The 23,765-nt window shown below is 39.1% G+C and overlaps 1 protein-coding gene across 1 annotated transcript in view; it reads right to left on the reverse strand.

Moving 5' to 3' along the window:
• Positions 1-23,765, reverse strand: part of angpt1 (angiopoietin 1) — a 50,768-nt gene that overhangs the window by 22,032 nt on the left and 4,971 nt on the right. Inside the window, exons 2-4 of the mRNA XM_053334377.1 lie at positions 6,862-7,017; positions 5,932-6,053; positions 4,447-4,679 (exon numbers count right to left, since the gene is read on the reverse strand). Of these exons, the coding sequence (XP_053190352.1) occupies positions 4,447-4,679; positions 5,932-6,053; positions 6,862-7,017 (511 nt within the window). The remainder of the gene's footprint in view (positions 1-4,446; positions 4,680-5,931; positions 6,054-6,861; positions 7,018-23,765) is intronic.

A 23,765-nucleotide genomic window follows, 5' to 3' on the forward strand; every position in this document is an offset into this window, starting at 1 on the left:
TTTTTATTGTTGAGTCAAAGAGGATGTCAGTGAAAAGTGAAATGTGTCAGCGATCTTTAGCCCCGTCTTTGATCCCTCCTCCTGCACACAGAACCTCTCCATGGAAGCACGGTTGCTTATTTGAGTGTACTATCTGACTTTTTTGACAAGGTATTGAGTGTCAGCAACAAGAATCTCCTGCTGTGACAGGTTGACATTAAGGGCCCTTGCACACCAGACTCTAATTCAGCAAAGGACACCCTGTCAAGTGGTAATTTACCCCAAGCAGCCAGACAGCAGGGCACATTTTAGGAGCCTGGGAGATTATTGTCAGAGGAGAACTTTTTGGTATTTGATCTGTAACAATGTGAACAATCAGCGTTGTGATCTCCATTGGTGGAAAAGGATTGTCTGCCGAGGGACTCGATGCTCCAGTAAAGGAGCGGCTCCCTTGAACAGCTTGCTGCCCAGCTCTACAAATATTATTTATGTCCCAATATTTATTTACAGGAAAATATTTTGTGGTTCAGTGGGGACTCTTATTCAGTAGGGGGTTCATGTGAAAAGACCAGCAGGTCTTGGGTGTTTGCATAAATCAGTACCCTTGCCAAATGAGCCCAAATACTAGAACTAAGGAGAGTGAAAAATGGAACAAAATGGACTGCCATAGACATCACTGCTCCCATGTGACCATAATTAGTCTCTAAATACCGCTGAGAGTTAAAGTGATTTCCTAGAAAGCCCAATGCATTTCTTTGAAGGTTGCAAAGTAATACAAAATAATTCAAGTTAATTCCCACAGTATATTTAAACAATAATGTCTAGTCCTTGCTTAATATGTGAAGAGGATTACAAACAGTCTCCTAAAAATGGTTTAATTTACAATCTCTTTTCAATTCGCTAGAGTTGTAATGCCAACAGAATTGTTTTTAATCAACATAATGAAGAAAGGCTTATAATGAAAGTATCTAAGAACTGGTCACTGTCAATATGCACTATTCGTAGATGTGAAATTGTGATTGAAAGGGAGGAGATTCACCACTTTGGAAGAAATCCAGGAGGAATAGCAGAAGGCTCTGGTCACAGTGACAAAAGAGCAGCAGCTGTGCAGTGAAAGAACATCACACCTCCTGAATGACAGGCATGAAATAGTCTAGTTCCCTATGTGAAAAGTGAGGTGAGTGGTTCCTCCACCTTTAGGAAGGTCACTGAGGTGGCTGACAATAAATGCAAAAAAACCCACCCTTTACAGGGAACAATAGGTGGCAGCTCATTCTGCCAGGCAGCGAAGCATAAAAATAATTATGTGCAGCACTTAAAATTGGATCTGGATTGTGAAGTGATGCTTAACGAATTGGTTTACCGTACTGTCGTTCTGAAGCATAACAAGCTACGAGTGCCCTTCGTTGCTTTGCATGGACCCTTAAATAATTCCACTCTCTTTGACTCAGAGTAAGCAGCTGTAAAAATGATGAATGTCATTCATTTTGCGGGATAATAGAACACTGTAAAACAAAATCATATTTAGCAGCCAGAAAACTTTTAAAGACTGTTCCAAAGCTGTGGTCAATTACTGTTAATACCAGTATGTGGCTCATTGCACACTAATTAGGTTTAGGTAATGATTACAACCTAAACAAGAGCTCCACTGCTTCATTTGGCCACATCAAAAATATCTTCCCAGCCCTGAGTTTGCACTGCAAGAGTTGAAATGATTTGAAACCTTTTTCATAAATTTCATAAAAAGCCGTACATGTACAAATGGAAACCTAAAAAGTATATTTATGGAGATTTAGTGTTAAAACTCCCTTCTCTAAGTATCCATCATTTTCCCCAAAGCAAAAGTCAAAGATGATTTGAGTCCATGCTTAAAAGGAAATGCTCAGGATCAGTTTTCAAAACAGAGTCTAACACAAGCAGACGCCACTTGATGGTATGAAATGCTAACCCTTTCCTCAAATGAAAACACTAATCCATTTCTCAAACAAACAAAAAGGCCTCCCCTGAACACAGAAAAAAAAAAGAGTTTTTCTGCCTGTGTTTTTAAATGCTGTCGAAAAACAGGGGCAGTACGTCAGATGATCAGCGAGATCTACCTACTCCTTCACCTCCGTTAGACGGGGCATCCCAGAGGGGCTATTACAGTTTGACTTATTCGGGCTAGGGTGAAGAAAGGGGAGACCTCTGACCTGCACGCCCGCCTCAACCTTCAACACCGCCATGGAAGAGGAAAAGACCAACCACAAAGCAGCAGCGGGCATGTTACATTTCTATCACGTCTTGTTAGGGCGGTCACCAATCACAGAAAAGGGGTCGGGCTGGGGTACTCTGCTCTACGGACTATACTGGCTTAAGCAGTGACAAATTAAAAGTTATAGAGAAATATAATTTATAGGAAATCAAACATAAAGCCAGTAAACTAGAGAGCCAAAAGGCTTGCGTTAGGCCACATTTGAATCTCAACATGAAAAATACAGAGATGACACATATGGACCAGTCAGGCCAAAATGGTCTCCAAAGTCCATCGGTAATTAAATGTTAACATACACAAATCCAGACTAAACAGATGGAGTACAAGCAGAAACCCGCCCATGTCCTTTATTGCATGGAACACTAAAAATTACAAAAGGGAGCTGCTTGATAAATACAAAACATGTGTTAATCATGTGCAACAGTCATTCACTCATGACTCTGACATCCCTTCGTGCCCCTGTTGTTTCCTGTCTGATGAGAAACCTCAAGAAGCACCGTGGGGTCTTGAGGCTTCTCTGCAGGAAATCCTCAAATGGAAATGAGATTGCTTAACTTCGACAACGCTATATATTCACGCATTCCCTCGACACAGACATTCATGTCAAATCTCCTGTGACCAATGGGATTTAAGGCCAATGTTATAGGATCAAGTGGGTTCGGTGTTTGAAGGGCTGAAAAAAGGGGTAAATGAGTTCACTGTGTTTGACCGAGGAAGGTTGCGTTACTGTTGGGTCAAATATAGGACTGCAAGGGAAATCCCAGGTCTTATGTTAACAGTAGGGAGAGACTTACAGGAATAAAATAAGCCTATATTTCATCCTGTTTGACGTTTCAGTGAAGCTGTGTGCACAGACTTTATAATGTTAAAGCGTGAAACGTGATTGCTGCAAAAAATGAGCGCCATACTGGTTTATGAGAGGCACCAAAACTCTTTAACAGGAGCACGCTGGGTTACGATATGAACCATGTTTCTTTCGTCATGCTGCTCTCAATGATGCAGGATTTAATAGCCAGTGCATCCCTATGTGTTTCTCAGTATGGGGTAAAGTTTATAGAATGGTGTCATCATAATTTCAGAGGGACTGTAAAATCAAAGACGTTGAAGCTGTAACATCTGACTGGAGGAAGTAAGTATTCCAAAACAAGTTCAGTACTACCTCATAGTTCAAGCCCTGCATAGCCAATCCATAAACTTTCCTTCGCACATTCACATTGTGGTCTGGCAAGGATATATAGGCATTTTCTTGGGTTAGGGTCATCGCTCGTGGGGATAGACAATTTTTGGATCTGCCTATGACCAACCAACAGATGACCGTGCTCTCCTCTGCTGAAACATGAACATAAACCTTTCTTCGCCTGTTTGACCCAGCCAATGCAAATTGGATATCCTTCATTCTGGTGCAGGGTTGCAAAGTAGAACAAGGCAGCTAACATCAGGATGCTAACAATGACAATTTTAATGATGTTAATGTATGATAGTCATCATCGTGGTTTCATATTACATTTGCTCTAAATAAAAAAGGGCAAATGAGTCCAATGGCAATTTTTAAAGAAAATTTTGACCTGATGATGATGCTGAGTGAAAAGTCAGGGGACCAACAGTGTTATTGTGATAATCATGATAAAAATATGGTTATAAGACGTCATGGTCAACAAAGTTATCGTCTCAGCACTAGGCATATCTGTACCAAATTTCATACCAAAAACTTCATCATTCGTCATTTGGCTTCATCCTCCAGGGACCACAAATGTTTGTACAAACTGCTACCATACTAAAACTAACAGCTGTCAAATTGCACCTAAACTATCAAACATAAAAAGGCCATGAAGTTAGTATGTAATGCTTTATGTCCATGTAGTTTGTCCTTTCTTGGCTCTAGATTAAACATCAAAACATAATCTTGCTTGTTGCTGTCATTATCGAAATCATTCCCCGTATTTCACTGATTGGTCCAACTTTGAGCTGCTGGGTTCAATCACTTATCAGTGGACATCAGATTAATATCTTTTAGGAAAAACTGAAGTTGATGTGAGCTGGCTTTGCTTGGATCTCGTTTCTCAATTTGGTTAGACATGCTTACACGTCCAAGAGATTGTGACTTTATTCATCTCTGTTCTTACTGTATGTAAAAGTTATTGAATAAGACTATATGGACACTGCGGACTTCTGACAAAACCTCCCAGCCTGTAAGACCATGACTCCATTTAACCTACCTCCATCTTTGGAGCAGAGGTTGAGGAGGTTGTGGACAGTATCCATCATTTCCTGCTGCTGTCTCTGCAGGGCTGTGCTGTTTCCTGTGGCGCGTCTCAGCTGGGTTTCTAGCTCCCTGATAACCCCGCTCTGCCTCCCCACCAGTGTCTGGAGACTTCCTTTCTCCTGCTTCAGCGTCTCTAGCTCTTCATGGTGTCGCATCTCCATCTCTAACATCTTTTGTTCCAGGAGGCTAGGGGGAAAAAAGGGTCAAGAAAAGTTTGTTATGGAAGATGGAAAAGTTGTTTTATATTATTATCCTTCAGGGCATTGAAATCCTCTGGAGTGAGATTTGTTTTCATTGGATTTAATGGATTGAATATTGTTTAGCAAATTTTCATTATGTTAATACCAATGATTTACTGATTATGTAATAAGTATCTATTCTATTTTTATATGGCCGTCATAGATAAGGTTACCCTATTAAACATAAATTAATAAAACATATTTGACATTTACTTCCTGCTGTTGCTTTGAGATGGACACAGCAAGAAATTATAATTGAAATATGGTGATATATGCCTTTCAGTTTACAACTATTTTCCAGTTAGTTATATGGGAACACAAATATAAGAATGTAAGAATGATGGATGTAGGTTTGGTTGCCATGTAATGCTCACACAAAATAAATATAATTTACTTTCCAAACTCATCTGAGATAAATGAAAGAGCCCTTACAGCATCTGAGCTTCATCATTATACAGTCTAGTGCCTGAAAGATGATATAACCTGACATCAAATTCATTATCTAAACATGTATTTCCCTACATTATAGATTTGGTGAAGGAAAAAGAAAAGACGACACGTACAAGACGGAATAATGTCATAATTGCTCAAGTTTAGGGAAATTGTCCCCCTCAATCTAGGGAGGACCTCAGGAATAACCTAAGAGTCATAATCACCAGAGACTACGCTTTCAGACGATGCTTATGTTTTTTTCAAAGTGATTGCAAGCAGTCTCTATGGATACCTCAGTCTGCAATGAGAGATGCAGACCAAACCCTTTAAACAATACATCATCTGAGACAATCCCACAGGAACAATCACTGTAAAGAACAAGATTTGGAGACAGGAAAATGTATCCAAAGGCCACATTTCAATTCTTTGATTTTGTAACAAATGCCCAAGGGTGCGACATGGAAAGCATAGCCTCATGTATTTGCGACTGATTTACTGAACATCACAGAGAATATGAGCTTTCTATTATGTTGTTGTTGATGTATTGTTTTGGAAAATGGACAAATTTCGTGGTAGTAAATGAGAGCTGGTAGCATGCGTCAATCCTGCAAAGAACAGCAGTAGTAAAAGTTTTTGCACGAACTGGCTCTTAGCCTGCTGATGTATCATCTTTACTCCCCCCCACAATGTGTCTTTGTCCAATTGGCTGCATTATGGACAGAAGCCAGCCTGTGGTTTGCTGTTTGCTAGAAGTGTTGTCTGTTTACCTGTTCTTGTCATGGAGCTTGCTGATCTCATTGGTCTGGACCATTAAGTCTTTCTCCAACTTGTTAGTGGAAAGAGAATTTTCCAACAGCTGGATCTCAAGCCTGGATGTCTGATTCAGAACCTGCCACAATAGCAAATACAAAGATAGACAGAGTACAGAAGATAAGACGTAATACAAATATAATACAGGATATTTATAAAAAATGCTTTGAAGAATGCTTAAAAGCGTCTGGGGCCCATTTGACAAATGATTGTAACTCGCAAATTGCAGATAAATATTTGAATCTTTCAGTCTTATTAATGTCACATACTGTAAGAGGAATGATCTCATGATCCAAGTTGCAGCTTGTATTTTGCAAAATTCTTGAAACATGCCCCTGATCTGCTTTTATACACATTCTGTTAGCTGCGGTAATGACAGCACCAAACCCTGAGTAGAAACCAAAAAATGCAGAGCTTTCTTTCAGTCCTTCCTGCACACTGCAGGGAAAGAACACACACTGCACATTTGAGGTACATATAAACCATCAACTTTGTTTTCATTTTGTCAAGTGTTCATATGGTAATACTTAGACGATATTCATCTCTATTATGATTATCTTTTATAACTTTGCAAACAGTTATCTTTTAAGTGCTTTAACAAAAATTATCCGCCACTAACTTCACAACTTTCCATCACCTCCAACTGAAACTCCTCCACATAAACAAAATAAAAGGAAACGGAGCCAAGTGACTCAAAAAAGAGATCGAAATTTATACAGCATCAGTATTATCTTTGGCCAGTTGACTGTAACCTTTTAATGGGGGTGTATTTGGAATAGTTGGTTTAATGGAGCATACTGTAGGATGGATCCTCTCCGAGACAGAGAGTGGGAAAAGCAATGGGATCCGCATGTTAAAAAGTGTTGTTTTTTTCTTTTAGGTGTTACCTGTGTTTCTACATCAGTCAGCTTTCGTGTCTGTTCAGCCGTCTGAGAGAGAAGGTTGGTGCCCATTTCCAACATGGCCGCTGTGTGGTTGTGGACAGCGCTCTGCTGCAGTTGAGCCATCTCTGTCTTCATGCTCTCTTTGATGTAGTTCTCAATCTGCACAAAAGAAAATGGCAGAGGACAGATGAGACACAGAGAAAAATGTAGACAAAGATGAATATACAGTATAAATATTCTAAAAGCCAAACTATCAGTGGATCATTTAAAACTCAGGGGCTCGTTTTTCTTTTACCAGACATTGTACTTCAGATGCAGTTTTAGCCTATGACATACATAATATGCTAACGAACAGTAACCTGACCCACTAAGCCAGGTAAACCCAGTGCTAACTCAATCTATTTTTTTACTCTTTGCTTGTGAACGCAGTAGGAAAAAGACGGGTAAGGCAGCTTCAACTCTACATGGACTGAGTATACTGGTGCTAATATCATCTTGCACACATTGCTTTTATTTCCATTTGTCAGATACTTTGTCTCTTACCCGTTCACATTCATGGCAACAGCATACCATTTGCTGTTCCCTGATCAAGATTCTTTTCAGGAGACGTATCATGCACATTTCCAAGTCTATATTTATATTCCAAGGCTCTACTGGAGTAACTTTGCATGATTTACAGTTCAAAATACTTTTTATTTATCTTATACTGGCTCTACTTTTATACAGCCCCTCAGTTCAGCCTCTGTCTAAAACAGGCCATGTAGGTCCTGTCTTTTTAACATCTTTTATTTTCTTGAAATGAAAACTTCTTAAATATACATGTACATGTTTGAGACAGAATCTGACAGTAAAACCTAGGCATGCATGAAGTATCTGAAGTAATCAAGTAAGAGGAAGGAAGCAGAGGTAATTGCATCTTGTTTTTAAATATACGTTCAATGAGAATAAAGTTGAAACTAATCTAAAGAATTGAATCCAATATTGCAAATTAAGTATTGAATCCCTGCCATTTGATTTGCAAATAGCATTTTTACATAATGCTTACCCCAAGTTTTGGAACTTTGACCATGTTTAACATAGACATTTCACATCATAGCAGTATGAATTAACAGGAAATCACAAAGTTTATGACATGACCTGTTTAAAAAGTGTTTAAGATCAACATTCATCCTGCTACATACTGGAAATGTTTTTCTTAAATCTAAAGCAATGCACAATCATTTTCTCCATCATTTGAGTGTCACTCATGTGAAGAATGAATGTAGGCGGTATAGGTTCAGCCAGATGTAGGTGGTTAACTTGGGATGGAAGAGGCAGAGATGAACAGATATTCACTAAGGCTTCTGTGGAAAGAACTCTTTCATCCTTATCTACAAAGCCAAACAAATGACAAGATGGAGATTGGGGTTAAGGTTTGATAAGATTCTTCCTATGAATGAACTATATGGACCATCTGTGTATTGTGCTTGACTTTTTAGGCCACGTTATCTCCCCTAAGGTTCAGTGAGGTAGGTCCGGTAACTCCACTACGTCTTTCTAACTTGCCATAGTATGCTTTGCTTCCTTGTGTCTACATTATTTGTAATGTGCTTTACATCATTTTATTGCCTTGATTGTTGTCTTATTAAATCTTGGAGAGCTTGTTTGTGTATGGGTATAGACATGCTTTTGTTTTATAAATAAATCAGACGTGATTGGATTTTAAGTGATGATCTGGTTACTCATAGTCTGAAAACACACTGAGATGATTCAATAATCAGCCAGTTGAGACAATCTACTTTATCTTTAAAGGATGTTTTCTGAGTTTTGCTTTGGCTTATCAATGGACTGTGACAGCCATTTTTCATCCAAGATAAATCAGCATCAAAGAGTGCACCATCACATGTGTTGGTGTCTTAAACAAAAGTTCCAATCGTGAGCCGAATTAAACTGCACACACACTGAGAAAGCTGAAATATGCTGCACTCTAGTCTAGTTTGTGAAGGGAAATGGTTTGTTGAGAGTCAGAGGGTACTTCCACAGAAAGCTTCAAAGTCTCAGTTCATCTTTCCATCCCTCTGTACATACAGATTGTTCCCATTATCGCATTAGTCCTGATATCCGGTGGTAGACCCCTTAAACTGTCTAGGGGACCTTAACATATGCATTCATATTGAAGCAAGCTTGTACTGCGATTGTTTAACTTGTAAGTGGAAGACCACTGGCCCAAGCGTTGACAACAATATGCGTGTGTTGAAACAGGCAAAATAACACTCACATTGGTCATATAATTAGACAAAGTTTTGGATCAGTATTGTTGATCATAAAGTTTCTAAAACTAACAGAAAAATCTTTCTTCATCTGTTGGCACAATTAAACGATAATACATTGTAGATATTTCTGGTAAAACATTCACGTGGAGAAAAATAATTACCTTTTTCTCTTATAAAAAGAATTGATGACTTCTATTATTTTAATCAATCAAAGTCTGATAGATAATAAAACAGTCAGAATAGGGATGGAAGATTTGCTCCTAACATCTAGCTGTGATCCATTTGCACAGGTCTGCCAAGTTGAATAAGCTTTTCAGTGTAATATTCTTATTTGGCAATGATACAAAAGTGAAATGTAACATTTTTTTCAGGCCGGATTTCAGACATAATACAGTTTCCCCTAACTGTGAACTACATAAGGCTGATATAAGTGTCACTTTCCACATAATCTCCAACAGTCTGGCCTGAGGAATAGGAAAGAAAACAGGGAGTCTGGAATCCACAAAGCTCAAGTAATGATGGATTACTCTGCTTGATAATGAACCATAGAATATGACTGTGTTTGGAAATGGTCTTCAGCCCTTCCAGAAATGTAAAATCTTTAAACTATGAGTTCAAATCTACACCATCAGCTGTGCCTTGCAGTTTACTCCTCTGCTGAGATTACTGTGTGCACTGTTTGAGCAGCACAATAGCCTTTGCACAGTGTAAGTCACCTTGAGAGAAAAGGTAGGGAGGGGACAGATGACTGACGGAAACTTAAGCCCAGCAATCACATCATGGTTTGTGTCTTTAGGGAATACGGCTGGCTCAAGGCTGGATCTTGTGGGGGTCATAAATGGAAAGTACCAAGGAGAAACAAGATTACACAAACACGCCCAATCATGTAAAATAACTACTTTGGAAGTCGTAAAATAGGTCTATGTGGGTGTTGGGTTATTTAGATGGTTTCTAACCTCGGCTCCACATAAATGCTATGCTTCCCCAGTCATTGGCTACTGATAGAAACTACTATAGGCAAAGTAAGCCAAAACTCTTGTTCATTGCCAGAAATGAAATGCAAATTAGCTGGATATGGGATTGTGAACATAAAGTGAGTACATAATGAGAAGTCGAAAGTTGTGATGCTTTATTTTAAGACGTGAGGTTCTTATGCCAGTGAGTGATTTTCTGTATATATTGTAACCTAACCATTCTTAGTCAACCTGAAAATGGAACAAATGATTTTAAGTTCATGGTGCTGTTTTCTATACAGTTTCATCATGAGGTAAAGTCAATGAAATGACAACCAAATGGTAACTAATAGTCTTCAAATTCCTCTCACGGACAAGGATTTGAAGAGAAACAGGTTTCAAACCAGAACATTGGGCTTAAAAGCTTTATGGTTTGGTAAGCTTCTGTGTGGAGCCCACCGACTCAGGGTCAAACTAAAACAAATGGAGGTCACCCGTAAGCCTGGAGTCAGGTGTGACCATCTAAGTATCAGAAGTAAGATTCAAACAAAGTTTCAGAGACTCTAAACAGGACTCACATTAGCTGCATCTTTAAAGGGAGACTATGTGAGCTTTGCTGAACAGAAGGCACAAGTGAAAACTGAGTGAGTGAGTGTAATCCTAAATACTAAAACCTATTTTAACAGTAGCACAAGTGCAGGAGAGTTAAACTGTTAGTAAACTCAGATACAGTAATGTCCACTACACAGCAATATTTACCTACTCTTGTAAAGCTGCTCATCCCCTGGATGTATTGAAGTGAACAAGCATGTCTGAATTCAACTTTTCATTTATAAGGAGGAATGTGTTATTTCTTCTTTGAAAAGTTAGAAACTCACTTTAAAGTTTCAAGCTGAGAACTTTTGTGTTTTCCCATGTTTGTGTGAACATTTTGCACTTTGAAAGTGGAGAGGAATTCAAATTAAACACCACACTCATGAAAATGAAGATAAATCTGGTGTTTTGATGACAAAGTAGATTTATAAAAGACATTCCACAAGGTAGGATAACTGTAGGCTCTGCTTTTAGAAACAACTTAATCTTGCCTCTGGTTTTACAAAATCACTGTTTGCTAAGTGAAAGTCACATAAACACAAGTTTATGTTTCCCTAAGTGCTACTTTACACCAAGGCATAAAGGTTTTAAGGTGATGTGCTTGGCACAGACAAACTTCACGTGGACTTTACTAATGATGCCGCCTGACGTCCCAACTCAGGAGTGTGCAGATCCATTAGTGGTTTAACTGCTGCCTCTCAACGCAACTTACTACATGTACAGACGTGTCCGTTTAGACAGTTTATGGGGTACAATTGGCTGTTAATCACTAAGAAAGCTGCTTTAAGCCGTCTACATGCAGATATTAAGAGAAAGGGACTGTTCATCATACAATAGGACAAGTGTTTAGGTTACTGAATGAACCACAGTGTCAGCATCACAGACAAAAAGGCACTAAATTCATCAGCTGAGATCCCCAACATGCATATTCTGTACTTTATCATAGTGCAGCTGCTAAATTGCCATCGCTTGAGAGCCAAGAACAAGATAATCTCTCAAAATGATACTCCCTGCTATCATTTTACAGATTATTGTAAATGTTTACCAAGTTTCTTGACATTTCCCATTTTGTGTAACTTCCATTCCAGTAGGGGGGTCTTGATCCTTTTCTAAACAGCAGCAGTAGTGTTGCTGAGAGACACTGTGAGAGTTAGAAAACAGTAGGCCTGGACTGTATAAAACACTTACAACTTGAGCTCTGTCACATCTCCAGCTTATCTCTGGCTCTGTGTGTGTGTGTGTGTGGGAAGGTGATGGTGTTACTAGAGCAGTCTGGCTTCTGGGATGCATCCCGTACGCTCAGCCCTGGATCCATTTCAGACCCCTATAATGGACAGGAGCACGAAGGCGAATACCCACCTCCCCCCAAATCATCCACTTCTGGTGTATCACAAGCCACCTTGGGACCAACACCAGCAAATACACTTCTTCCTGCTTATCACCCACTGACAGTGAAGGGTGAATTTGACACCCCTCAGTGAAAACTGGGCCTATAAGTCACTCTAGTAGGGCTTTAGGAGGTGTTACCCTGACTCACTGTGCTGTCACTCCCCAGTGTTATATTATATAGATATGGGCAACCTCTGCACATATCTTAGAAAGCTGTCTTACTCAGTCACTAGCTTGTTTGTTTTAAAAGCCACCTTGAAACAGTTTTAAGGCTCTCTGTCTTAAACTCTGTCAAGATTAGGTGAATAACAACTCAGTCTGAACTCGTAGTTGACCTTTGTTGACCTTTGCCCCGTCGGTCAGCATCCAGGCATTTACTCAACTGCTGCCACGTTTTTTCAACCGTAACAAGCAAAAATAGAAAAATAAGAAACAACAGACGTGTTGTAGTGAAAATATCAGCTTAGACTTGACTCTGAAATGTGAGTTTGATCAATTTGCATTATAGATGGTAGAGACAGGCATCTGCAGAGAGGTGGGTGGTCCAGACTCTTCCTCATCATCTCTCCTCAGCCAGAAAGACCGACTGCCATCCGAAAAAACAACCCAGCAACTGCCAGCACCCATTTGCTCTAAGGTTCTTTTTTCTTCCTCTCCATCTGTGTCTTTCTTCTTTTTTTCCCTCTTTGTCTTTCTGTCAAGATGCTATTGTGCTGATGTCAATTAGGTTTTGGTCATGCATTTCCAAAGACATAATGAGCTTTGTGTACACAATCTGAAAACCAAACCGGCCGTTATCCTGGATAAATCATGGTGCTTAGTAAGAGGTGCACAAAATTGTTTGGCAGATCCAGAGACACACCATTCTTCACCTGTCAAAGCTTTTTCTGTCACAATGGTTTGTCAACAGGGCACACAATAAAAGAAAGTGAGAATATTTAGCCAACAGTTGAGCTTTCAAAACTGGTTGATTGCTTTCCATGGAAAAACAAATCAGAACTTCTAAAGCGAGGGCAAATGTTTTAGGCCAAATTGATTTTCCATCTACATTTTGCCAAATATGCTTCAATGACATCGCCTTGTTAATCATTATTCAAAAATTTGAATAAACCGCACATTTTGAAACCAGAGAGCAATATGTGACGGTAAAATCACAGTTAGAATTGTTTTTTAATGACTTACGAACTCTGTTTATGGCTAATTTACGTCAAGTTTATAACAATGGAAAACCACAACGCTTTTTATTTCAACAAAGTATGAGTAAAATGTTAAGAATGTGGTGCTAAATCATGTTTTTGAAATACAATTTGGCAGAAATGTGGCTCTAGTTGCGTCAGATTTGAGATTTAAAAGATTATTAGCACAAAGTCGAAGATCCAAAAATGTAAGTGCCAAGATATTTAGAGACAGGATGTTCCGTTGTTCTTTTTAATTTATATCATATGGCTACATTTACTTCAAGCTGTGAAAAGTAACTAAGTACATTTATTCAAGTACTATACTTAAGTACAATTTTGAGGCACTTGTACTTTACTTGAGTATTTTCATTTTATGGTACTTAATACTTCCAGTCCTACTATTACTACTCACTCCACATGTATTTGGCAGCTTTAGTTGCTTTTTATATGAAGATTTGACATGATATAATATAACAAGCTTTTAAAATACAACACACTGTTAAAGATGAAACCAGTGGTCTCCAACCTTTTTGGCATCTTATGAAAAGCAGTGGGCTCACATTTCAGATGTCTATGAGTTGTTAACAGCTTCAATAAATAGTAAATTTTCCTTCTGAACTTCTCACATGGTTTCATTTCAATACATGTTCAAATGTTCAATTTCACTAAAAATGAGAGATAGTAGAAAAAAAAGTCCACAAACTGAAAACAGATTTGTCTATCAGAACTTTGTTTTTTCTTCTTTCCTCTCCCATTAATCATTTCACAGCCCCTCAGATTTATTTGGTGACCGTTTGGAGGAGCTCCCTTAGGTTGGGAACCACTGGACTAAACAATCTAACTGTATATATGTTTTTCAAATCAGCGTGCTTACACACTGATGCTTCAGTTTTAATAATCTATGATGTCATATATGATATCAGTCAGAGGGACATCTTGCCACTAATACTTGGGTACTTTTACTTTAGTGGGAATTTTCATGCAGGTCTTTTACTTGTAATGGAGAATTTTTACATTGCTGTATTGGTACTTTACTTAAGTAATTGATCTGAATTTGGTTTACTGCTATTATTATCATGAAAGTTATCATTTATGATCAAGATTTATTTTTCTCTTACACGTACACTAATGCAACATCACCAACCAAAATATCACACCACATGAATGTAACTTGAGAGAAGTTTTTAAATCAGTTTTGACAGTGTTATGTCTACAAGACGTACCCTCCATGATTAACTACAAGCCATAGAGCAAGATGAATCAGACAGTCTTCTACATGTCTGCAAAAATATAAGATAAAAGCCAGTTCATCTCAAAAGTCAAATGTGTTATACAAAAGACACAGCAAATTAGATCTTGACAGTGTGCTATGAAAAGAATGAACTTTCACTTAACATCAAAAAAAGGAGAGCGAGAGAGAGAGAGAGAAAGAGAGAGAGATTGACAAAATGTTTTTCCTTGAACTTGAGTTCTTTCACACTTTGGAGCGGGTGTGAGCACATCCAACAGAAATGTTTGCTTTTCTTTTATTGATATTGGTACGGCGGTGTGGACACTTGCTTATTTTTATGATCAAAATTCATTCCGGAAATGAATTTCAGAGTTGGTCTAGACGGGGATAATTTGGCAATCCTCTACGACCAGATTCCAGTAGCAGCACACACAGGTCAAGTCACTGATAGCATGAGTATGGAGTTATTTAAAGAAGATCTTTCTGCTGCTCTGTAAGAAAAGGTTTGAATAAAGCACGCACAGAAGAATGACAGTATACAATATATATTCCTTTCATGTTGACTAAAACCTCAACCAGCTACCATGATGGCTATTAGAGACGTCACGTGATTTCTTTGCATGTCAAATGAAAATAAACACAGTGAAGTAGAGATTACACATGCATGTATATTTTCACAAATCCTCCAGTTACAACCCTGCTCTCTAATGTCAAAATGGACCCAAAAATTACTCCAATTAATTATGCGCATCTGGCCGTATGGGAGAGGAAGTACTTGCATTCACCCAAGACATGGGAATGCGTAACGAAAACCAAACAACCAAACAAACTTGGACCTACTTATTCACCCAGAAGTCTTAACTGTGAGTACCACTGGGGTACTCCAATACTATACCAATGGGGGGCAGCTTAATTAGGATTTCAATATGTGACGCAGTTGTGGGACTCTTTCCTTGGCACATCTGGGCAGGAATGTGCCTGATGATGGCTTTTGTGTATGCTCTTACTGTACTGTATGTCACTTGGTGGAGGCCATGTCAGTCTGCCCTCACCCAGAAGCACACAGGGATACCACAAACCCACCATCCCACGGAGGAGGCATTTACATCCAAATATTTGAGATAGCATTCCAGTGTACCCTCTAAACATTGGAGCAAAGGATTCCTCTGCCAAAAGGTTGTAGAAATAGATGCAAAAGGACATGTTTTGTTTTAAATTCAGCCATGGCAGACATATTGCTACACATGTTTTGTTGCATGTTAAACCACTTAGCCAGGCAACATTTCAGGGAAAACAATGCTTCTAGTGTTCCAGTATGTGAGCCAGCAGTGCTACCTATCAAGCTACGTGTCTCTTTGCATCAAAATGAATGGGCATTTAATGACAGGGGCTGTTTCCTTCAACGTCATGTTCCTGTTTATTTTTCATCCTAACATCCCATTAAGCAAGGACTCCAGCGTTTATAAAACATCCCTGCAGTCATGCAGGGTTAAAATCACCACAGTTAAACGTCTTCAAGTTTTTCTCACTTTCTTTCTTTCTGTCTTTCTCTCAGTATCCCTTTATCTTCCTGCATATTGCTCCCCTTCTCCTCTTTCTTACAATCTCTGCTTTGCTTTGCTTCTATCACCAAAGACATACTGACATTATAGCAGGTCCAGATTATGTTACCCGTGAGTCATTTTCAAGTCTCCCGCTGCTGCTTTTGCTAGTGGCGAGCACACACTGGACTATATATCATATCTGTTGCTGCATAAGGCACCTTTAAGTACTCATGGTGGCGCTTTAAGGCCGTACGGAGCGCATTTGGGCCTGAATTTCCCATAATTGATGCTCAACAAACAATCTAAAGAAAAGAGATGAGCAGGAAGACAAGGTGCAACAGCCCAACATCTCCACATGGAACTGCTTGAGTTCGCCACTAGTGTTGGAGAGGAGGAAAACAGTTGCTGCTGTTAATGATAATGTGCAGCTCATGCATAGCCACTATTCTGTCACTGCCATACTTCAACATTAGAAACATTCGCTGCTGTCTGACCTTCAGCTGATGATGGATGAAAATGCCGATAACGTGCGTTTATAGTCAGTTGCTTGCAGTGTTACAGCTGTGTCTGGAAAAGCCGCAACACAAATATATTTGTGAGTTATGGATCTAAAACTTGGCAGTTAATTGCAGAACATATCATTTCTGCCAATAGGGGTCTCTAAATCAAAACAATAACAAAATATGGACTTTTATGACGGTGTGAAGTAAGTAGTCTTCATTGCTAAACAACCATCACTACAGTAAGCTTCTTCGGGTTACGATTACTTCAGCGTTCATCGTTCATAAGGGTTTTACCAGGAGCCGAAATATCCGCAGAGATCTCTTCTTCTCCAAAGCAAACAGACGCGGTGATGAAAACCAGTAAAAACAGTGAATAAAGCAGTTTCACATTACAAATCAGTGTTTCTCTGATGCTGTTCAGCGGACAGACGACGTGAGGAGGGACTGCGTGCCGAGCTGCTACTAACGTTTGCTTAGCTTGTTTCTCTGACAAGTTAAGATCCAGATGTTCGGGAGGTTTTCACCAGGAGCCGATTTATCTTCAGATTTTTCCTCCTTTTCAAAACAAATGACCAAACGGATTACAAAAACACTGAATAAAGCAGATTCCCTTTAGAAATCAATGTTTCTCGGTGGCTTTTCGGCGGACAGATGACTTCCAGGTGGAACTACGTGTGAGCTGAGCCGCCGCTAATGTTTGCTCAGCTTTGTCTGATAACTTAAGATCCTGACGTCCGATGACTAAAATCCTTCAACTGACTGAAGTATATAATTAACGACTAAGATCTAAAAAGTTAATTATATGACAGTTTCTACCAATGTATTACCTGTACACGTATACTCTTTGGTAGACGCTATTGTGGCAAAGATTATCACAATGTAGGCTATGTATACTCTTCGGTAGAGAGGGTATGATGTCGTTGACAGGCAACTAAATGAAACGGACCATTACCTGATTAAAGTTGCAGATTTCTCTAGGTTTGAAAATTGTTGGAAACATTTGGGATAATGCGACTTAACTGAACAAAATATATAATATGTCTAGTTGCTTTTAGACATTTTAATGCAGAATAGATGCAATTATAGCTTTAAATTGATCAGACTTTAATTGTAGGATGATCCATAGCATATCTCTACTGGGACAAGACTCGTTATTGGACAGAAGGAAAGATGTAAGGGTCTGGAAGAAGCATACAGTGCATCATTCGTATAATCTCTGGCCTTCCACGTGCCCAGGTTTCTGTTTATTTTTGCGTTTCCCAGACTGAAGTGTGCATGAAGTTTGTTTAAACTCAGTGACAAGCAGAGAAGCGATCAAAGGTTCAAAAACCAGAGCAGCTAAGCATAGGATCATTATGTTCAGACAACAAAACAAAACATCCTTAAGCATCACAAAATGTCCACAAACCTGCAATTATCCAATATCATCTATTCTTTTGAAGCCTTGCCATACTGGAACCAAACATGAGCAGCATTTAAATCTCATCATGTGTCTTTTGTTATTAAATATGTGTCTGTTTTTCAAATGTGAACACCCTGATCTGTGGAGAACACTATTTCACTCCCATGCATGCTGAGTGTGTATTATTGAACTGACAAATAAACCTGATTGTGATTCAGCTCTTCCATGCAGCTAGGGAGATTGAATAAGAAGAAAATACATGTAATTTTGCTATTATGTGTCATTATGTATGAGCTTTTGTGCTCCTCGTACTGTGTGCTTTGGTACACACCAATTTTGGCAAAATAAATGCTATTTTCATACTTCTTTTGTTCCTTTTTGTTATTATGTCTATTTATTGGCTGTGCTGTTGCTTTGGGTTATATCCGAATGTCTTTACCAGTCATCTGTCATGGTTGTCAACTATAGATGTTCAAATTTCCATATTCTCTTCACACTTTTAGATTGTCTTGGCTATATTAGCTTAAAAGTTCAAAAAACGCTAATAAATGGACCTTAAGATGAGTTTTCTATTTGTCTACTGATGTTTCCCATGTCGAGAATGAACTCTGTGACTCACCTTTTTATGCCAACATGAACGAGAAGTCTTCATAGCCCAGATGCTCCGTTCAATGACACCTCACAATTCAATGACACATCAGCAAAGACCATCTTTTGATCTAAAGTGCCAGAACATCTCCTAACTAGAGCTTGACACTAGGAAAATTACTTTATTCTGACTTCCAGCAAAGATTGGTCAATACACCCGCTGAATAAGAACATAACTGAAACAGGAAGTCACTATTTTCTCTGAACATTGTGGTTGTGGTTTTGGGGAGATGCCATTAGACTGATGCATCATTGTGAATAGTAGACAAATTATGTCTCATACTGACTCATCTTTTTCAGGAAGAGTTTATCTGTTTTCATATAACTATTAATAACATGTCTTACTCTGTTCCCATCCTTCTTTCAGACATCATAGACATCACCCTTCACTAAAATGTACACATCTATGTTCATAATGGGACTGCTGTTTGACACACACTGAGAAGATGTGACAGCCTCTTGTATGAACGAGCTCCACCATCTAACATCCCATTACTGTAGATCCTTAACAGGCCATCAGTTAAGCTGAAGGTTATTTCATCCAAACACAAGCTTGTGTGTGTCAAACACTGTCATGCACTAACACACATGCAGGGACGGACATAAGTGTGACACAGAGTCGTCTGCACGCACACAACACATGTGTGCACGCATACACGTACGCACTTACACACACAAGCCCCAGAGGATTACCCTCTCTCTCCATCTCAGGACCACTGCAAACATGTCAATTTAAATAAACATCAAGAACCATTTGTAACCATTTGTATATTAGTTGTAAACTCAGACCAGAAGCACATTCATCTGTTCACTCCATGACAGATTTATGAGCGAGTTCCTGTTAATGTAGGAAGCTGGCAGTGTGGTGATACAGCAGCACATTTTAGGGTTAATGTGCCGTTTACTGTCATACAGTATACTCTTACTTTTTTACTCTTACTCTGCAAGAGTGCTTATTCTTAATTCTTAACATACTGGTAGAATATCACTTAATGACTTTTTTGTTATTGTGACTTATGTGCCAGTCAAGGTAGGTTGTAATGTATCAACATTTTATATTCACTATGGATCACATTCAAAGTGGCCACGTGTGTGAACGCAGTCGCTTGTAATGACAAACCCACAGAAAATGATCGCTCAATACCACAGTTGCCCTTGCTCTACAGAGTATTTTAGCATTTTTCTGTTCAATGTTTTGATTTTACGGTCCACAACTTTTGATTCACACTCACCACTCTCATGATCTCTGTTTTTAGTAGCAACACACAGCTGTTTTCTGCAGAAAAAGCTCTGATAAACCCATTGAATGCTTCCTCTCCAGCACCCACTGGCAGTGACCACTACCAAGTGAATATAATGGAACATTTAAGGGCTATAACCAGACACCACAAACCAGAATTTTCCTTCAAGACTTTTTGGAAACCAATCAAGGACCAAAAGGAGAGTGAAAATTGGACTGACTTTTGTAAGGTGGCCAGAGACTAGACTCTGATTGAATGTTAATGTTGCTTCATGTCTGCTGGACCTGTAAAAGACAGCTATTTGATGACACTTCACTAATTAATTCCCCACAGTCAGTATTGGATTTTAAATAGAAAAGAAAATCAGGTTGCCTGTAAAGGAACCAGAATTTGCATTAGCTAGTAAGGTTCGGTAGTGAAGTCAGAATCCAGAGAGAAAAGGTGGAATGGGTGCACCTCTAGTCCTTCATCAAAGCAAGCTACACAGATGATGTGCAGCAGGTGTTTTCCATCAGCTAATCACATGCACTGACATCACTGGCTAGGTTGTCATCAAACGTGCAAAATACAACAGCAAAGAGATGAAGTGAAAAATGAGGAATGTGAATTGTTTTATGAGGACTTTTGACTTTTAGCTGTATGTCTCAGGTGTGATAATTTTGAACAGCAGGGATAAGAAGAAGAATGAGGTAGCCCACTTTACTATAATGTCTATCTTTGCCTCCCCCTCATGTCTGTAGTCACTCTGCCAACTTCAGTTCTGGTATTGTGTTGAATGTGTGATGTTTGGCTTGGGTCGCAGACAAGGAAAACACATCTCTGGACAAGGTTAGTGTGTTTCTGTTTTCAAAATGCATATTTTTAAGTGAATATGTGTGCATAAATCTGCCTCTATACCTATATTTTCCTATGTGTGCATTAGTGTGTATTAGTGTGTATCTGCATGTGTGTCCACGAGCAGGGTGAAGGAGGTGTCAGACCAATCACTGCACTTAACCAATAAATCCAAACCTAAAACACTCAAGTGTCCAAACCACCCACAGAAAACAGAGCAGGGCTATAATCAGCATGCCATTCTGCGGAGCTCCAGACTGTCTACCATTAAGATGTGTGTGTCTAAAATTGCAAGTTAATACATCACACGATATTCAAACCACCAACTCTCCACTCTTACCAACACTAAAGGGTGAAAAGAAGAGATTAAATAAATAAGTGAGGTAATTCCTGGCCTGTGACACGAAGGCTTTAAGAACAAGTGGCTCATATCCCACTGCCAGAAGAACAAAACAAAAAACATCAGAGCCAACCCATTAGTCATTTTAAGATGTATCTAGACCACACTGCGAGGGAGTAAAACTGTTTATTTTTTGCCCAGTATCTCGCACTGTCCTCCTCCTTTCTCTCTTTTCACCTTCACTTGCTTCTTGTCATCACTTTTCCCCGATTCCAACTGGCAGCGCTTCCTTTTTTAAATTTAAACATCTCTTTTAACCATCTGATTGTGATTCTTTTGTTTCTTCGATTTTAAATCATAGCAACCCTCATTCCGCAAGGCTGAACTACGAAAATAAAAAAAAAGGTTAAATGGCTCTGTCTTCTGGAACCTCTGGAAAGCTCCCCAAGCGCTGACAGACAAAGACATCCACTCAGAGTGCAACATCTGTCAGGGAGAGTCAATGCGATGCTGTGGGGAAAGTAGGCCTCAGAGGCAGCATGTGGTGAGGCTTCAGGAATTTTCTTCCTATACCTTACAGATTTTGCAGAATTAACTTTGGGATTAATAATTGTCAGATACAAGGGGCTCAATCAACGCAGCTTACTGTACTGTACACTTCGATCCTGGATTCTGATTTTTCATTCTTACTATTGCTTGCCAGAATCAGCAATACAAGACATGCATGTTTTCCTCAATGTTATCTTTTCCTGGAAGTAAAGCTGCCTTAAAAAAGAGTGACTGACACATTATTGTAAATTCACACTGTGTAGGAATACATTTCGAGCAGCTCATATTCTCTCTATTATGTGTCGTTAATGCTCTTTCGCTTCCCTTAACCTTCATTAAAACCTTGATTTACAGAGTACAACATGAACGAACCTCACGTCTGGAGGAAAATAAATGGCAGTAGATATGGGTGAGTAATACTATCATCTGCTCTGTTTATCAAGAATCATTATAAAACAAAAATACAACAAAGATAACAGCTAGTCTGGTGACTGAAATAAGTTCAAACCCAGCTGTGATTTGCTGCGGGATGTGATAACACCACATTAGTTGCCCACTAACTGTGCACTCAGATTGACTGTAATGTCTAATGTTTCGCTCTATCTGAGCTATTACTATCTTATATTTGGCTGATATTCACTCAGCCGTAGCAGTGGTAGAGATACAGCCATGAACCTTGTGCTTTTGGCAACTCTACTGACCATAACTTACATACTCAGAACTAATGGCTTCCACTTGCTTGCCCAAAATAATATTATGTTCATTCTTCTTTTCTTTTTTTTTTAAATAAAAAAAAGCTTTTCTCTTGTATCAGATGTTTTACAAGAAAATATTTAAATGCCACAGTAGGATAAAATATCTAAATATCCCTTCCACTGTGCGGTAGAGTAATGCTGCAGAACACTCACATTCATAATACCTTTGGCAACCAAATGAAGAAAAATTAGCGCCATTACAGGAGAGTGAGTATACTCGAGGGCGTATGGAAATACAAAATTCATTCCACAGATGCATCAGTGGGTGCCAAGCTACAAGCTAGCAACAATGTTTTCTGAAGGGACGTCATAAATCCTGCTTGCATTTAGCCAAATGTATAACCTTATAATTAAAACAAAATAAATCCCATATAAAGCACCCACCAGAGAGTGATTCATAGAATGACTGATGGAAATGGAACCACATGCTTGCTTTATAGCTGCAATGAGGTAAACTAGACAGACTCAAGATGACCTACAAAATTACCAAAAAGTTCACAGACATCTTCATTCATTGGGTTTTATGGAGACATATGTAGGTGTACAATATCTTTCTGTCCAATATCAAAACTTCCAGCTCTTATGGGACCCGACTGCACTGAAACATGATTTCTGGAAAACAAAGTGGCTCGCCATATTGAGCGTGACAAAACTACTAAATGCCCCCTTTTCCTGAAAATCAAGAGCATTTACAATGTTGGGCTCCATTTTCATATCCAGGTGGAAATACTGTGGCGTGGCTGTAATGTTTTTCCCATTCCCAGGACATGCTAAATAGAATGTCCTGTTTCCTTTTCACTTTTAGTCATACTGTACAACAAGTGCAACCAAGACAACTTTTCTGGAAGCTGTTATTGTGGTGTCCTTCAGCAATTTCCATGGTTTCCTTTTTACCAGTCTTGGGGTCGGGAGGGAAGAGCTTTTTTATTCCTCCGGGCATTTCCTAGTCTTTCTGCATCATCCGATTGTTAGTTTTGGCTCGCATTATCAGTGAAAATAAACTCTCATAGAGGAAGTCACCCCTAAAATAGATGGGTTTCTCCTTGGATCCCGAGGCATGCTGTGTGGCCCTCTGATAGCATTAAGTAGAGAAACATATTCACCCCTTTTCATATGAACTCTCAGTATGGAAGGGAAACAAGCTGCTGCCCACATGTCGGTAGATCCTTTTAAACCACTGTTTATGCAGCGCAGTCATGTTAGTCGAGAGGCAGAATGATGGGAATTTCACAGGGATAAGACACCGCTGATAGTTTTTCCCCCTCCCTTTGTTCAACAGCTTAGTTTGGCACAGGCTGTCCTTCTCAAGGAACACTGCTCTCAACCACTTTCTACTGTCTCCACCAGGAGGGAAATGGGAAGATCTATTACTTTCACTCCCAAGAGCAGAAACAAAATTTGGCTTGCTAACTGTCGGTCTTTGCCAAATTTTCATTGTCCTTAAAATATTAGAAAAGTGCAAGGATATTCTCATAATGTGCTGTGAAATGCATT

Source organism: Scomber japonicus, chromosome 15, assembly GCF_027409825.1.
Source record: "Scomber japonicus isolate fScoJap1 chromosome 15, fScoJap1.pri, whole genome shotgun sequence".
Lineage (NCBI taxonomy): Eukaryota > Metazoa > Chordata > Actinopteri > Scombriformes > Scombridae > Scomber > Scomber japonicus.